The sequence below is a fragment of the Somniosus microcephalus genome, chromosome 22 (assembly GCF_052327205.1).
Source record: "Somniosus microcephalus isolate GS21.2 chromosome 22, FLI_Smic_1.0, whole genome shotgun sequence".
Classification (NCBI taxonomy): domain Eukaryota; kingdom Metazoa; phylum Chordata; class Chondrichthyes; order Squaliformes; family Somniosidae; genus Somniosus; species Somniosus microcephalus.
In genome coordinates this window covers 47,273,599-47,290,706 of record NC_141008.1, presented here as the reverse complement: position 1 = coordinate 47,290,706, position 17,108 = coordinate 47,273,599, and the positions used below count along the sequence as shown (strand labels likewise).

At 52.2% G+C, this 17,108-nt stretch overlaps 1 protein-coding gene across 2 annotated transcripts in view; it reads left to right on the top strand.

Annotated features, from left to right (window-relative positions):
* ncbp3 (nuclear cap binding subunit 3) overlaps nucleotides 1-16,621 on the top strand; it is a 39,250-nt gene extending 22,629 nt beyond the window's left edge. The window contains exons 8-13 of one of the 2 annotated variants that reach the window (XM_085964624.1): nucleotides 4,883-4,982; nucleotides 6,202-6,308; nucleotides 7,233-7,497; nucleotides 10,803-10,987; nucleotides 11,756-11,908; nucleotides 16,157-16,621. In XM_085964624.1, coding sequence (XP_085820750.1) covers nucleotides 4,883-4,982; nucleotides 6,202-6,308; nucleotides 7,233-7,497; nucleotides 10,803-10,987; nucleotides 11,756-11,908; nucleotides 16,157-16,437 — 1,091 coding nt within the window. In that variant the 3' untranslated portion in view covers nucleotides 16,438-16,621. Of the gene's footprint in view, nucleotides 1-4,882; nucleotides 4,983-6,201; nucleotides 6,309-7,232; nucleotides 7,498-10,802; nucleotides 10,994-11,755; nucleotides 11,909-16,156 lie in introns of both variants that reach the window. The other variant, XM_085964623.1, reaches the window with a different exon arrangement.
* Nucleotides 16,622-17,108: the final 487 nt, after the last annotated feature.

Genomic DNA, 17,108 nt, shown 5'->3' with positions numbered 1-17,108 from the left:
TCTCTAATTTGCATGTGAATGAATCAACACTAACTGCTTCCACCGTCTCTCGCATGAGAGTCCATTCCATAAATTGACCACTTGCTCACTGAAATATTGTTTCCGTAATTAAAAAGGCGAATGGGATGTTGGTCTTTATCTCGAGGGGGCTGGAATACAAAGTGCAGGAAGTGATGCTTCAGTTGTACTGAGCTCTGGTCAGACCCCACCTGCAGTAACTGCGTTCAGTCCTGGGCTCCGATCCTCAGGAAGGATATATTGGCCTTGGAGGGGGTGCAGCGCAGATTCACCAGATCGATACCTGGGTGCAAAGGGTTAAATTATGAGGACAGGTTGCATAAACTTGGCCTGTATTCCCTCGAGTATAGAAGATTGAGGGCTGATCTTATTGGGATGTTTAAAATGTTAAATGTATTTGATGGGGTCAATGCAGAGAAATTATTTCCTCTGGTGGGGGGAATCCAGAACCCGGGGATATTATCTTAAAATTAGAGCCAGGCCGTTCAGGGGTGATGTTAGGAAGCACACTTTCACACAAAGGGTAGTGGAAATCTTGAAAACTCTCCCCCAAAAGACTGGCTGCTATGGGTAATTGAAATTTTCAAGGTTGAGATCGATAGATTTCTGTTAGATAAGCATATTAAGGTATATGGAGCAAAGGCAGGTATATGGAGCAAAGGCAGGTATATGGAGCAAAGGCAGGTAAATGGAGCAAAGGCAGGTAAATGGAGCAAAGGCAAGTATATGGAGCAAAGGCAGGTATATGGAGCAAAGGCAGGTATATGGAGCAAAGGCAGGTAAATGGAGCAAAGGCAGGTAAATGGAGCAAAGGCAGGTATATGGAGCAAAGGCAGGTATATGGAGCAAAGGCAGGTAAATGGAGCAAAGGCAGGTATATGGAGCAAAGGCAGGTATATGGAGCAAAGGCAGGTATATGGAGCAAAGGCAGGTATATGGAGCAAAGGCAGGTATATGGAGCAAAGGCAGGTAAATGGAGCAAAGGCAGGTAAATGGAGCAAAGGCAGGTATATGGAGCAAAGGCAGGTATATGGAGCAAAGGCAGGTATATGGAGCAAAGGCAGGTATATGGAGCAAAGGCAGGTAAATGGAGCAAAGGCAGGTAAATGGAGCAAAGGCAGGTATATGGAGCAAAGGCAGGTATATGGAGCAAAGGCAGGTAAATGGAGCAAAGGCAGGTATATGGAGCAAAGGCAGGTAAATGGAGCAAAGGCAGGTATATGGAGCAAAGGCAGGTATATGGAGCAAAGGCAGGTATATGGAGCAAAGGCAGGTATATGGAGCAAAGGCAGGTATATGGAGCAAAGGCAGGTATATGGAGCAAAGGCAGGTATATGGAGCAAAGGCAGGTATATGGAGCAAAGGCAGGTAAATGGAGCAAAGGCAGGTAAATGGAGCAAAGGCAGGTATATGGAGCAAAGGCAGGTAAATGGAGCAAAGGCAGGTAAATGGAGCAAAGGCAGGTATATGGAGCAAAGGCAGGTATATGGAGCAAAGGCAGGTAAATGGAGCAAAGGCAGGTATATGGAGCAAAGGCAGGTATATGGAGCAAAGGCAGGTATATGGAGCAAAGGCAGGTATATGGAGCAAAGGCAGGTAAATGGAGCAAAGGCAGGTAAATGGAGCAAAGGCAGGTAAATGGAGCAAAGGCAGGTATATGGAGCAAAGGCAGGTATATGGAGCAAAGGCAGGTATATGGAGCAAAGGCAGGTATATGGAGCAAAGGCAGGTATATGGAGCAAAGGCAGGTAAATGGAGCAAAGGCAGGTAAATGGAGCAAAGGCAGGTATATGGAGCAAAGGCAGGTATATGGAGCAAAGGCAGGTATATGGAGCAAAGGCAGGTAAATGGGGCAAAGGCAGGTAAATGGAGCAAAGGCAGGTAAATGGAGCAAAGGCAGGTAAATGGAGCAAAGGCAGGTATATGGAGCAAAGGCAGGTATATGGAGCAAAGGCAGGTATATGGAGCAAAGGCAGGTAAATGGAGCAAAGGCAGGTATATGGAGCAAAGGCAGGTAAATGGAGCAAAGGCAGGTATATGGAGCAAAGGCAGGTATATGGAGCAAAGGCAGGTAAATGGAGCAAAGGCAGGTAAATGGAGCAAAGGCAGGTAAATGGAGCAAAGGCAGGTAAATGGAGCAAAGGCAGGTAAATGGAGCAAAGGCAGGTATATGGAGCAAAGGCAGGTAAATGGAGCAAAGGCAGGTAAATGGAGCAAAGGCAGGTATATGGAGCAAAGGCAGGTAAATGGAGCAAAGGCAGGTATATGGAGCAAAGGCAGGTAAATGGAGCAAAGGCAGGTATATGGAGCAAAGGCAGGTATATGGAGCAAAGGCAGGTATATGGAGCAAAGGCAGGTATATGGAGCAAAGGCAGGTAAATGGAGCAAAGGCAGGTATATGGAGCAAAGGCAGGTATATGGAGCAAAGGCAGGTATATGGAGCAAAGGCAGGTAAATGGAGCAAAGGCAGGTATATGGAGCAAAGGCAGGTAAATGGAGCAAAGGCAGGTAAATGGAGCAAAGGCAGGTATATGGAGCAAAGGCAGGTAAATGGAGCAAAGGCAGGTATATGGAGCAAAGGCAGGTATATGGAGCAAAGGCAGGTATATGGAGCAAAGGCAGGTAAATGGAGCAAAGGCAGGTAAATGGAGCAAAGGCAGGTATATGGAGCAAAGGCAGGTAAATGGAGCAAAGGCAGGTATATGGAGCAAAGGCAGGTATATGGAGCAAAGGCAGGTATATGGAGCAAAGGCAGGTATATGGAGCAAAGGCAGGTATATGGAGCAAAGGCAGGTAAATGGAGCAAAGGCAGGTATATGGGGCAAAGGCAGGTATATGGGGCAAAGGCAGGTATATGGAGCAAAGGCAGGTAAATGGAGCAAAGGCAGGTAAATGGAGCAAAGGCAGGTAAATGGAGCAAAGGCAGGTAAATGGAGCAAAGGCAGGTAAATGGAGCAAAGGCAGGTAAATGGAGCAAAGGCAGGTATATGGAGCAAAGGCAGGTATATGGAGCAAAGGCAGGTATATGGAGCAAAGGCAGGTAAATGGAGCAAAGGCAGGTAAATGGAGCAAAGGCAGGTAAATGGAGCAAAGGCAGGTAAATGGAGCAAAGGCAGGTATATGGAGCAAAGGCAGGTAAATGGAGCAAAGGCAGGTAAATGGAGCAAAGGCAGGTATATGGAGCAAAGGCAGGTATATGGAGCAAAGGCAGGTATATGGAGCAAAGGCAGGTAAATGGAGCAAAGGCAGGTAAATGGAGCAAAGGCAGGTAAATGGAGCAAAGGCAGGTATATGGAGCAAAGGCAGGTAAATGGAGCAAAGGCAGGTAAATGGAGCAAAGGCAGGTAAATGGAGCAAAGGCAGGTATATGGAGCAAAGGCAGGTATATGGAGCAAAGGCAGGTATATGGAGCAAAGGCAGGTAAATGGAGCAAAGGCAGGTAAATGGAGCAAAGGCAGGTATATGGAGCAAAGGCAGGTATATGGAGCAAAGGCAGGTATATGGAGCAAAGGCAGGTATATGGAGCAAAGGCAGGTATATGGAGCAAAGGCAGGTATATGGAGCAAAGGCAGGTAAATGGAGCAAAGGCAGGTAAATGGAGCAAAGGCAGGTATATGGAGCAAAGGCAGGTAAATGGAGCAAAGGCAGGTATATGGAGCAAAGGCAGGTAAATGGAGCAAAGGCAGGTATATGGAGCAAAGGCAGGTATATGGAGCAAAGGCAGGTAAATGGAGCAAAGGCAGGTAAATGGAGCAAAGGCAGGTAAATGGAGCAAAGGCAGGTATATGGAGCAAAGGCAGGTAAATGGAGCAAAGGCAGGTAAATGGAGCAAAGGCAGGTAAATGGAGCAAAGGCAGGTATATGGAGCAAAGGCAGGTATATGGAGCAAAGGCAGGTAAATGGAGCAAAGGCAGGTAAATGGAGCAAAGGCAGGTAAATGGAGCAAAGGCAGGTAAATGGAGCAAAGGCAGGTAAATGGAGCAAAGGCAGGTAAATGGAGCAAAGGCAGGTAAATGGAGCAAAGGCAGGTAAATGGAGCAAAGGCAGGTATATGGAGCAAAGGCAGGTAAATGGAGCAAAGGCAGGTATATGGAGCAAAGGCAGGTATATGGAGCAAAGGCAGGTAAATGGAGCAAAGGCAGGTAAATGGAGCAAAGGCAGGTATATGGGGCAAAGGCAGGTATATGGAGCAAAGGCAGGTATATGGAGCAAAGGCAGGTATATGGAGCAAAGGCAGGTAAATGGAGCAAAGGCAGGTATATGGAGCAAAGGCAGGTATATGGAGCAAAGGCAGGTAAATGGAGCAAAGGCAGGTATATGGAGCAAAGGCAGGTATATGGAGCAAAGGCAGGTATATGGAGCAAAGGCAGGTAAATGGAGCAAAGGCAGGTATATGGAGCAAAGGCAGGTATATGGAGCAAAGGCAGGTATATGGAGCAAAGGCAGGTAAATGGAGCAAAGGCAGGTAAATGGAGCAAAGGCAGGTAAATGGAGCAAAGGCAGGTAAATGGAGCAAAGGCAGGTAAATGGAGCAAAGGCAGGTATATGGATTTGTGGTGCAGATCAGCCATGATTTAATTGAATGGCAGAACCGGCTCAGTGGGCTGAATAGCTTCCTCCTGTTCCTATGTAACGCAGGGCACTGAAGTTGATTGGTAATGCCCCTCCCACTAACCCACTCATGCAGCACAGGTCAAGGATTGGACCTGGCACCATCTTGGTCAGTGTGGTTCAGTGACGGGTATTTTACCCCATAGCTTTGGGGGGGGTGGGGGGATTCCCAGGTAGTTCTGGAAGTTGACTTGTTGCTGGGGTTCTCTTCTGGTCTGCCAGGCTGTTACTGACGGCTTGTGCTATCTTCCAGATGATCAGAAGGAATTGGGAGCGGCGCGACGGAGTCAGTATTACATGAAATATGGAAATCCGAATTACGGGGGCATGAAGGGGATCCTGTCGAATTCCTGGTGAGTAACGTGTGTCGGGGCTGGACAGGCGAGCGATACCCAGCGTACAGTGTACTCACCAGTGCGTGTTTATGTTAGCGGGGTGTAACAGTGGGGTCTGATGACGCACTGTGCTGTGGGGCGGCTGGGAACGGGATGCCGTCTTTCCTTGATCCGGACTTGTATTTATTATTAATGTTCATTCTCGGGATGTGAGCATTTCTGGCGCATTCCTCGTTTCCCTGAGGAGGTGGTGGTGACCTCCCGCCTTGAAACTCTGCCGTCTGTGTGGTCTTGTTATTTGTAGCAGTTTTGATACAATGGTGTGTGACATGAATCAACTGAGCGGCCTGCGGGTGGCGCTGTCCAGGGAGAGTATAAATACTCGGGCACGGGCCCAGCTTGCGCAGGACATTCTTAACAGGAACTAGTGAAGGACACAACTAGACCTCCATGTTGTAAAACAGTTAATTAAAGCTTTGTTTAACGCTTAGACCAAGTGCCTAGTGGTTTTCTTACGTCAGTGTGTGTTGCTGGGACACTTCCGAGGGAAGTTAAGAGCAATGTTCCCCCTAATTTATTTTTTGGGTGTGTGTGTGTGTGGTCCCTTTAAGGGGCTGCACGGCTTATTCACAATTCCACGCATTTAACATTGGAAAAGCAGGTCCCGGGCTGCGTGGGACCGGCAAAGAGCTGCGCGGCTTACAGGGAACGTTGGTTAGGAGTCAAACACGTTGGTGTGGGACTGGAGTCACAAATAGGCCCAGACCGGGTAAGGACAGCAGTGAACCAGTTTGGTTTTATGACAATCCGACATCTTCATGGTCAATTTTACTGACCTCAGCTTTTTATTTCCAGATTTTTTTCAACTGAATTTTAAATCTCGAAAAGCTGTGCTGGGATTTGAACTCGTGATGAATGATCTGTTTTTGGTGGTGTTGGTTGAGGGAGGAATGTTGGCCAAGGCACCAGCCCAACTCCCTGCTCCTCTTCAAATAATGCCATGGGATCATTGACATCCACCTGAGCAGGCAGTTGAGGCCTCAGTTTAACATCTCATCTGAAGGGCGGCACCCCCTCGGTGTAGCTTCCTGGCGCACAGGCAAACCAAACTGACAGTTCTGGAGGCCAACGAGGACCTCCTTTCACTGTAGACGCTGAGAATCAGCCTGGTTCTTTCTGTGCATTGTTGCACGAAGCCCTGGCTTGCTGCTGATTTGGTAACGTTGCCTTTCCACAGGAAGCGGCGGTATCACGCGCGACGGATCCAGCGGGACGTCCTGAAGAAAAAGACCTTCCTGCCAGATGACGTGGGGCTGGCATCACGTTACAAGCACCATCATTCCGGTTAGTCGGTATTCGAGCGGGCTGGAAGCTTGGATGCGGGCGGGGGAATCGCAGCAGAGTTGTGCGGGTGTATCTGTGAAGAGAGAGAGTTAGCGTTGCAGATCGATGGCCTTTCATCAGAACTGGAAGATGTTAGAGAGGAACAGTTTTTAAGCAAGCCCAGAGCCGGGGAAAGGGGACAGGAATAGCACAATGTTTTAGAGGGCAGGAGTGATTAAATGACAAAAGAGATGATGGTGCAAGGAAGTGATAAAGAAACAAAAGATGGGTCCAGAGGAGGTGTAAATGTTTACAGAATGTCCGTGAGAAAATGGGAGCGGTGGTCAAGATCTAAAGTTGTTGAGCCCAGAAGGCTGTAAAGTGCCAAATCAAAAAATGAGGTGATGTTCCTCGAGCTTACGTTGAGCATCATTAGAACAGTGTAGGAGGCCGAGGACAGAGTGGGAGTGGAGTGGAGAATTAAAGTGACAGGCGACCGGAAGCTCGGGATCACGCTTGCGGACTGAACTGAGGTGTTCTGCAAAGCGGGCACCCAATCTGCGTTTGGTCTCCCCAATGTAGAGGAGACCGCATCGTGAGCAGCGAATACAGTATACTAGATTGAAAGAAGTACAAGTAAATCATTCTTTCACCTGGAAGGAGTGTTTGGAGCCCTGGACAGTGGGAAGGGAGGAGGTAAAAGGGGTAGGTGTTGCATCTCCTGTGCTTGCACGGGAAGGTGCCGTGGGAAGGGGAAGGTGCCGTGGGGAGGGGTAGGTGCCGTGGGGAGGGGAAGGTGCCGAGGGAAGGGGAAGGTGCCGTGGGAAGGGGTGCTGGGGATGATTGAGGAGCGGACCAGGGTGTGGCTGATTTACCATCGTAACTCACTTGTCGAAGGCTTTGGGCTATGCTCGATGCCGGGCTGATGCGTTTCATTGTTGGCAGGTCTGGGGAACGTTCCCGAGGAGCCGATCCAGGAGGAGGATGAGGACGAGGATGAAGCGGAGCAGGATATGGAGGCAGATGACAGGGTGGTGGTGGAATATCGCAATGAGAGTCGCACGGGAGGGCACTTCAGCCCCCGGGGTTCGGACTCCGACGAGATGGACTATGATCTGGAGCTGAAGATGATCTCGATGCCATCGCCCAAGAAGAGTCTGAAGATGACCATGTATGCAGACGAGGTGGAGGCCCGGCTAAAGACTATTAGGTGGGCGTTCCCCAAACACCCTGAGCTTCCCCCCTCCTCTCCTGAAGGCAATGACTCCTTGCTGCGTTGATGATTACCGAAGTGCCCTCTCTCTGAACAGTGAGAGTCGCCCGGCCTTGTGATGGGCTGGAGGGCATCAACTGCTCCTCGCCCAGTGCCCCCACTGTCCAGCAGCAACCACTGGGTGGTGATTAGAAGGAAATTAGTATTTTGGCAGGGAGAATGAGGAGAGGCAATACAAACTAAATGGTGTAATTTTAAAGGGGGTGCAGGAAGAGAGAGACCTGGGGGTGAATGTACAGAAATCTTTGAAGGTGGCAGGACAAGTTGAGAAGGCTGTTAAAAAAACATACGGGATCCTTGTCTTTATAAATAGAGGCAGAGTACAAAAGCAAGGAAGTTGTGCTAAACCTTTATAAAACACTGGTTAGGCCTCAGCTGGCGTATTGTGTCCAATTCTTGAGAAAGGATGTCAAGGTCTTAGAGAGGGTGCAAGAACAGATTTACTGGAATGGTACCAGGGATGAGGGACTTCAGTTACGTGGAGAGACTGGACAACCTGGGGTGTTGCTCTCCTTAAAGCAGAGAAGACTAAGGGGAGATTTAATAGAGGTGATCAAAGTCATGAAGGGTTCTGATGGAGTAAATAAGGAGAAATTATTTCCAGTGGCAGGAGGGTCGGTAACCAGAGGACACAGATTGAAGGTGATTGGCAAAAGAACCAGAGGGGAGACGAGGGGAGTTTTGTTTGGCCCAGCGAGTTGTTGTGATCTGGAACGCGCTGCCTGAAAGGGCGGTGGAAGCAGATTCAATAGTAACTTTCAAAAGGGAATTGGATAAATAGGAGAAAAAGGAGAAATTCACAGGGCTGTGGGGAAAGAGCGGGGGAGTGGGACTAATTGGAGAGCTCTTTCAAAGAGCCGGCACAGGCATGATGGGCCGAATGGCCTCCTGTACTGTGTGATTCTAAGTTGCAGTAGTTGTATTGCTTCAATCTTGCTGCATACTCCACTGGCCAGGGAATATCGGAATCACTCCCGAGTGTTGTGTTAGTCAGTCTCCTGTGGCACCTGTTATCTACCAGCACACCCGGCCGCCTGCACTGGGACCGAGCTCTGGCTGTGAAGCGCTCTATTGTCGACTGAATTCCATTAGGAACAGGAGGCCATTCGGCCCCTCGAGCCTGCTCCACCATTCAATCAGATCATGGCTGATCTGCATCTTAACTCCATCTCCCCGCTTGGTTCCATACCCCTTGCTATCCTTACCCAACAAAAATCTGTCAGTAATAACAACAGAAAATGCTGGAAAAACTCAGCAGGTCAGGCAACATCCGTGGAGAGAAATTTGAGTTGACGTTTCGGGTCGAACCCTTCTTCAAAACTGGAAGGAAAAGAAAATAGATCGAAGGCAGGGCTGCGATCGGACAAAAGAATTAAAAGAAACAAAAGAAGTAAAAGAGACAATAAAAGGTATTCGAAGCTAGATGAGATGGAATAGAGTCCTTACAGGAAGCGGGGTGGGAGGAAGTGTAGTCCAGGTAGTTGTGGGAGTCAGTGGGCTTGTAGTGAATATTCCTGTAAGGACTCTATTCCATTCTCCCAGTTTCTCCGTCTCCGCCGTATCTGCTCCGACGATGCCACCTTCCACACCAGTGCTTCAGACATGTCTTCCTTTTTCCGCAACCGAGGATTCCCCTCTACCGTGGTTGACACTGCCCTCGACTGTGTCAGTTCGATCTCCCGCACTTCTGCCCTCACCCCTGCCCCTCCCTCCCGGAACCACAATAGGGTTCCCCTTGTCCTCACCTTTCACCCCACCAGCCTCCACATTCAACGGATCATCCTCCGGCATTTCCGCTACCTCCAAAGTGATCCCACCACCAAACGTATCTTCCCCTCCCCTTTCAGCATTCCGTAGGGACCGCTCCCTCCGAGACACCCTAGTCCACTCCTCTATCACCCCCAACAGCCCTTCCCCTTCGCCTGGCACCTTCCCATGCAAGCGGAGGAGATGTAACACCTGCCCCTATACCTCCCCCCTTCCCACTGTCCAGGGACCCAAACACCCCTTCCAGGTGAAACAGCGATTTACTTGTACTTCTCGCAATCTAGTATACTGTATTCGCTGCTCACGATGCGGTCTCCTCTACATTGGGGAGACCAAACGCAGATTGGGTGACCGCTTTGCGGAACACCTCCGTTCAGTCCATAAGGGTGACCCCGAGCTTCCGGTCGCCTGTCACTTTAATTCTCCGCTCCATTCCCACTCAGACCTCACTGTCCTCGGCCTCTTGTATTGTTCCACGGAAGCTCAATGTAAACTCGAGGAACAGCACCTCATCTTCCGATTAGGCACTTTGCAGCCTTCCGGACTCAATGTCGAGTTCAACAATTTCAGATCATAACCTCGGCCCCTATTACATTTTTACTTGTAATTTTTCCACTCCTTTCCCCCCCCCCCATTCCTTTTGTTTCTCTCTCACACCTGGCAGCTATCTCTTGCCCTGCCAGTACACTTCACACCTAATCTCAGCCTATCACCATCTCGTCTAGCTTCGAATACCTTTTATTGTCTCTTTTACTTCTTTTGTTTCTTTTAATTCTTTTGTCCGATCGCAGCCCTGCCTTCGATCTATTTTCTTTTCTTTTCAGTTTTGAAGAAGGGTTCGACCCGAAACGTCAACTCAAATTTCTCTCCACGGATGTTGCCTGGCCCGCTGAGTTTTTCCAGCATTTTCTGTTGTTATTTCGGATTTCCAACATCTGCAGTATTTTGCTATCGTAAAAATCTGTCAGTCTCAGTTTTGAAATTTTCAATTGACCCCCAGCCTCAACAGCCTTTTGGGGGAGAGAGTTCCAGATTTCCACCACCCTTTGTGTGAAGAAGTGCTTCCCGACATCACCCCTGAACGGCCTGGCTCTAATTTTAAGGTTCTGCCCCCTTGTTCTGGACTCCCCCCACCAGAGGAAATAGTTTCTCTCTATCGATCCGATCAACTCCTTTAATCATCTTAAACACCTCGATTCGATCACCCCTTAATCTTCTAAACTCCAGGGAATACAAGCCCAGTCTGTGCAACCTGTCCTCATTTAACCCTTTTAGCCCCGGGTATCGATCTGGTGAGTCTGCGCGGCTCCCCCTCCAAGGCCAATATATCTTTCCTGAGGTGCGGGGCCCTGAACTGAAGGCAGTGCTCCAGGTGGGGTGTGTCCGGGGCTGGATAGAGCTGTTAGTCTGAAGCGTTTGCCGAGCTCCTCCACTGATTGTGTTTTTTAAAATGATTATTGCCCTCTCTCCTCTAGGAACTCGATAAAGCCAGAAGCAAACACGACGATTGTGTCTAGCAATGTGAGGAACCGGATCGGAGCCAGGTTCTCGACGGAGAAGGTGTCAGACGTGCGGCTGCTGCTGGAGGAGAAACGGCAGCTGGCGGAGAGGCAGCTGCCCGCGGGAGCTGGAGCGGGCAGCAGCTCCGTCACCGGCACTGGTACCGGTACCGATACACACCCGCTCCCCTACCAAACTCCGGCCTGCTTAGAGCAACACTTAGGGCAGGGAATACACCACGCCCAGCAGCCTGTCTGTTGTCAGCATTTTCTGTTTGTATTTTGGATGCTGATGTTGCTGCTTCGGTTTTTAATCTGTGTGATACTATAAAACTGAAACTGTCCCGCAAACCCCTCGCATTTGGGAGAGAAATCAATTTAAAGCCATTTTTAGAAACTTTAGTTATGTGTACGGACTGGAGAAGCTGGGCTTGTTCTCTTTAGAGCAGATAAGGTTAAGTGGAAATTTAATAGAGGTGTTCATGAAGGTTTTTGATAGTGAATAAGGAGAAAATGTTCCCAGGAGGGTCGGTAACCAGAGGACACAAATTTAAGGTGATTGACAAAAGAACCAGAGCGGAGATGAGAATTTTTACACAGCGAGTTGCTGTGATCTGGAATGCGCTGCCTGAAAGGGCGGTGGAAGCAGATTCAATAGTAACTTTCAAAAGGGAATGAGATAAATACTTGAAGGGGATAAATTTGCATGACTACGAGGAAAGAGCGGGGGAGTGGGACTAATTGGAGAGCTCTCCCAAAGAGCCGGCACAGGCACGATGGGCCGAATGGCCTCCTTCGGTGCTGTGTGATTCAGTGTGACACCAGGCAGGTGACCTGTTTGTCCAACAGTTTGATGCTGACACGCGGTGCCCATTGTGGGATGCTCTGCACCTTTGACTGACCATGTGCTTCTCCTATGTTGGCTCCAGGTGTCCGGCAGCGGCTGGGGAAGAGACCGCACTCCCCACAGACCGGCAGCGCCTCCGTCACCCGGCGAGAGCCACAGACAGACGTCCACAGCAGGCTGGGGATTCCCAAACAGGAGAGCAGGAGCTTCACATCCGACAAGGGCAAGAAAACTGGTGGGTGTTTAGGAGATTCCCCCTCCCCCTCAGACAGTGCCAGCTGCCCCACCCCCACCTCAGCCAAGTGAGCGGTTGTGTGCGCGGCCAGTCAGTGAGGTGTTGGGGGAGGATATAGAGGAGCAAAGGAACCAGTCAGCCATTGAGCCCCTCGAGACTGTTCTGGCATTCACTCAGATGAGTAAGACCACAGTCATGCCTGATATCCCAACAGGAGTCATTGGACAGAGAGAAACTTGGTGATATCCTGACTCCTATTCCCCTCCCCAGCTGTGGCTTAATGGGCAGCGCACTCGTACCTCAGTCAGAAGGTGGTGGGTTCGAGCCCCACTCCAGAGACTCGAGCCCAGGTACCCCACTGCACATAGCTTAGGGACTCAGTTCCACAAGCCCCGGCCACCTCCTTGTACGTCACAATTGGGGCCTTTCGTCATGTGTGAGACCTGGAAAGCAAGTGTCCGGGCGGCTCTTTGGCTGTGGGGGGGGCATCACAACTGTGCCCCATCCTGTTCTGTGCTGACATCCCCAGACTTTCCAGCAGGGGGCGCTGCAGCATGCAGTTGGGCTGATCTTACCGTCGTCCCCTGTTGTCAGACATGCCTAGTGCAGTGCTGAGAGAGCGCCGCACTGTAGAAGGGGCAGTGCTGAGAGAGTGCCGCACTGTCAGAGGGGCAGTACTGAGGGAGCGCCGCACTGTCGGAGGGGCAGTACTAAGGGAGTGCCGCACTGTCGGGGCAATACTGAGGGAGCGCTGTGCTGGGAGGGGCAGTACTGAGAGAGTGCCGCACTGTCGAAGGAGCAGTGCTGAGGGAGCGCCACATAGTCAGAGGGTCAGTACTGAAGGAGCGCCGCACTGTCGGAGGGGCAGTACTGAGGGAGCGCCGCACTGTCGGAGGGGCAGTACTGAGGGAGCGCCGCACTGTCGGAGGGGCAGTACTGAGGGAGCGCCGCACTGTCGGAGGGGCAGTACTGAGGGAGCGCCGCACTGTCGGAGGGGCAGTACTGAGGGAGCGCCGCACTGTCGGAGGGGCAGTACTGAGGGAGCGCCGCACTGTCGGAGGGGCAGTACTGAGGGAGCGCCGCACTGTCGGAGGGGCAATACTGAGGGAGAGCCGCACTGTCGGAGGGGCAGTGCTGAGGGAGCGCCGCACTGCCGAAGGGGCAGTACTGAGGGAGCGCCGCACTGTCGAAGGGGCAGTACTGAGGGAGCGCCGCACTGTCGAAGGGGCAGTACTGAGGGAGCGCCGCACTGTCGGAGGGGCAGTACTGAGGGAGCGCTGCACTATCGGAGGCACAGTACTGAGGGAGCGCTGCACCGTCAAAGGGGCAGAGCTGGGAGGGGCAGTACTGAGAGAGCGCCGCATAGTCGGAGGGGCAGTGCTGAGGGAGCGCCACATATAGTCGGAGGGTCAGTACTGAAGGAGCACCGCACTGTCAGGGGCAGTACTGAGTGAGTGTCGCATAGTCGGAGGGGCAGTACTGAGGGAGCGCTGCACTGTCGGAGGGGCTGTACTGAGGGAGCGCTGCACTGTCGGAGGGGCTGTACTGAGGGAGCGCCGCACTGTCGGAAGGGCAGTACTGAGGGAGTGCCGCACTGTCAGAGGGGCAATACTGAGGGAGCGCCGCACTGTCGAAGGGGCAGTGCTGGGAGGGGCAGTACTGAGAGCGCCGCACTGTCGAAGGGGCAGTGCTGAGGGAGCGCTGCACTGTCGGAGGGGCCGTACTGAGGGAGCGCTGCACTGTCGGAGGGGCATTACTGAGGGAGCACTGCACTGTCGAAGGGGCAGTACTGAGGGAGAGCCGCGCTGTCGGAGGGGCAGTGCTGAGGGAGCGCCGCACTGTCGAAGGGGCAGTACTGAGGGAGCGCCGCACTGTCAGAGGGGCAGTACTGAGGGAGCACTCCACTGTCGGAGGGGCAGTACTGAGGGAGCGCTGCACTGTCGGAGGGGCAGTACTGAGGGAGCGCTGCACTGTCGGAGGGGCAGTACTGAGGGAGCGCTGCGCTGTTGGGGCAGTACTGAGGGAGCGCTGCAGTGTCGGAGGGGCAGTACTGAGGGAGCGCCGCACTGTCGGAGGGGCAGTACTGAGGGAGCGCCGCACTGTCGGAGGGGCAGTACTGAGGGAGCGCTGCACTGTCGGAGGGGCAGTACTGAGGGAGCGCCGCACTGTTGGGGGCAGTACTGAGGGAGCGCTGCACAGTGGCGGGGCAGTACTGAGGGAGCGCTGCACTGTCGGAGGGGCAGTACTGAGGGAGCGCCACACTGTCGGAGGGGCAGTGCTGAGGGAGCGCAGTGCTGAGGGAGCGCAGCACTGTCGAAGGGGCAGTGCTGAGGGAGCGCCGCACTGTCGGAGGGGCAGTACTGAGGGAGCGCCGCACTGTCGGCGGGGCAGTACTGAGGGAGCGCCGCACTGTCGGAGGGGCAGTACTGAGGGAGCGCCGCACTGTCGGAGGGGCAGTACTGAGGGTGAGGGGCAGTACTGAGGGAGCGCCGCACTGTCGGAGGGGCAGTACTGAGGGAGCGCCGCACTGTCGGAGAGGCAGTACTGAGGGAGCGCCGCACTGTCGGAGGGGCAGTACTGAGGGAGCGCCGCACTGTTGGGGGCAGTACTGAGGGAGCGCTGCACAGTGGCGGGGCAGTACTGAGGGAGCGCTGCACTGTCGGAGGGGCAGTACTGAGGGAGCGCTGCACTGTCGGAGGGGCAGTACTGAGGGAGCGCTGCACTGTCGGAGGGGCAGTACTGAGGGAGCGCCGCACTGTCGGAGGGGCAGTACTGAGGGAGCGCCGCACTGTCGGAGGGGCAGTACTGAGGGAGCGCCGCACTGTCCGAGGGGCAGTACTGAGGGAGCGCCGCACTGTCGGAGGGGCAGTACCGAGGGAGCGCCGCACTGAAGGAGCGCTGCACTGTCAGAGGGGCAGTACTGCGGGAGCGCTGCACTGTTGGAGGGGCAGTACTGAGGTAGCGCTGCGCTGTTGGCGGGGCAGTACTGAGGGAGCACCGCACTGTCGGAGGGGCAGTACTGAGGGAGTGCTGCACTGTCGGAGGGGCAGTACTGAGGGAGCGCTGCACTGTCGGAGGGGCAGTACTGAGGGAGCGCCGCACTGTCGGGGGCAGTACTGAGGGAGCGCTGCACTGTGGCGGGGCAGTACTGAGGGAGCGCTGCACTGTCGGAGGGGCAGTACTGAGGGAGCGCTGCACTGTCGGAGGGGCAGTACTGAGGGAGCGTTGCACTGTCGGAGGGGCAGTACTGAGGGAGCGCTGCACTGTCGGAGGGGCAGTACTGAAGGAGCGCTGCACTGTCGGAGCGGCAGTACTGAGGCAGCGCTGCACTGTCGCAGGGGCAGTACTGAAGGAGCACTCCACTGTCAGAGGGGCTATCTTTCAGATGAGATGTTAAACTGAGGCCCTGGCTTCCCCCTCGGGTGGATGTAAAAAATCTCATGGTGCTATTTTGAAGAGCAGGGTAGTTCTCCCTGGTCGAAGAACAGCCCCTGATCTTTCGATTTGGCACTCTACAGTCCTCTGGACTCAAAATCGTGTTCAACAATTTCAGATCATAACCTCGGCCCCTATCACATATATATATTTTCCCTTTTTTTAATCCACACTTTCGATGGGCTTTTTTCTTCCCTCCCACAGGGCAGCTGCCCTTCATTCTGCCAGGGCCATTCACACTTCATCTAGAGCCATCCTTTGTTCCTTGAGTGTCTCTCAATCTCTCCCGCTTTCTATCCTATCTCTGACCTTCCCTTTTGTTCTTTCATCCCCTCCCCCTTTTCCCAGCCCCCACTTGCTTTAAAATCTATCCCTGTTCCTGCTTTTTTTCCAGTTCTGACAAAGGCTCTTCGACCTGAAACGTTGACTCGGTTTCTCTCTCCACGGATGCTGCCTGCTGAGTTTTTCCAGCGTTTCCTGTTGTTATTTTGAGTTCTCCCCGGTGTTCTGGTCAATATTTATCCCTCAACCAACATCACTAAAACAGATTATCTAGTCATTATCATATTGCAAATTTTGGCATCTTGCTGTGTAAAAATTGGCTGCTGATTTTCCTATATTACAACAGTGACTACACTTCAGAAGTACTTCCAAAGCGCTTTACAGCCAATGGACGTCCTGAGGTTGTGAAAGGCGCTAATCAGGGCATTGAGACCTCGACCCTTCTGGTCTGCGGCTCAGTACTCTCAGGGCTGTCAATAAATCTTTTTATCTAAAGCACGGGGCTGATTTTTATTCCGCTATTCTCAACAGGAAGTTTATGGAGTCGTCTCGGCAAAGCCCCGGGGAAACGTGAGAAGACGCCGGAAAAAGAGGCAGAGAAGAAACCTGATGCGGAGAAGGAGGAAGAGGTGGTGGTGGCGGAGGGAGGGGAGGAGGCGAAAGACGAGGATGACGACACAGAGCTTCAACGAGCCTGGGGCGCCCTGATCAGAGAGAAGGAGCGCTCGCACAAGAAGAGCCGATTAGATAACCTCCCGTCCCTACAGATTGAAATCAGCCGTGAGAGCTCCACCTCTGAGAGCGAGTCTTGACCTCTTGAAACCCTGGCCACGAACTCTGAGACACCGCGGAGAAAGGTGGCAGCTCGCTGGGGCAGACGCGGACAATTGCCAGCCCCGAGCCGAAAACAGGTGCCTGTGTTTGGAACAGCCCCCCTCCACCCCCCCCCGACCAATGTTAAGTTCACCTTCTGACTGAATTAAATTTAACCTTGTAGCCAAATTGTGGGCTGAATTTATTTCCAAATAATTGTTTGCCTACAAAAAAAATCCTGGCTGCTCCGCTTTCTCCATCAGAGATACCAGGAGCTTGGAACCAATGGGAAGTGGGAACGGGGCAGGAGGTATAACCTGATGTTGCATCATTCCCTTGTGGTTTGTATTTGTCTATATTAAACATAAAATGTGGATTTTTAGCAGGAGACTCATTTGGAATAGGCTTTAGTACGTGGCATGAAGGGCTTTAGTACTCTGCACAATGTGAATCACTATTCTGTAATGCATGATCTTTAATACTCTGCTGTCGTACTCTGTGCTACTTTAGCACTCTGCACAATGTGCTTTGGTACTCTTTCAATACACTGCACGACCGGCCTGAGCACTGAGCTGCAGGATGCTATGTGCTGTGCTTCAGTACTCGGCATATGCTCTCGTACTCTACGTAATATCCTTTGAAATTCTGCTCTACTATGTTAAGTGCTTTA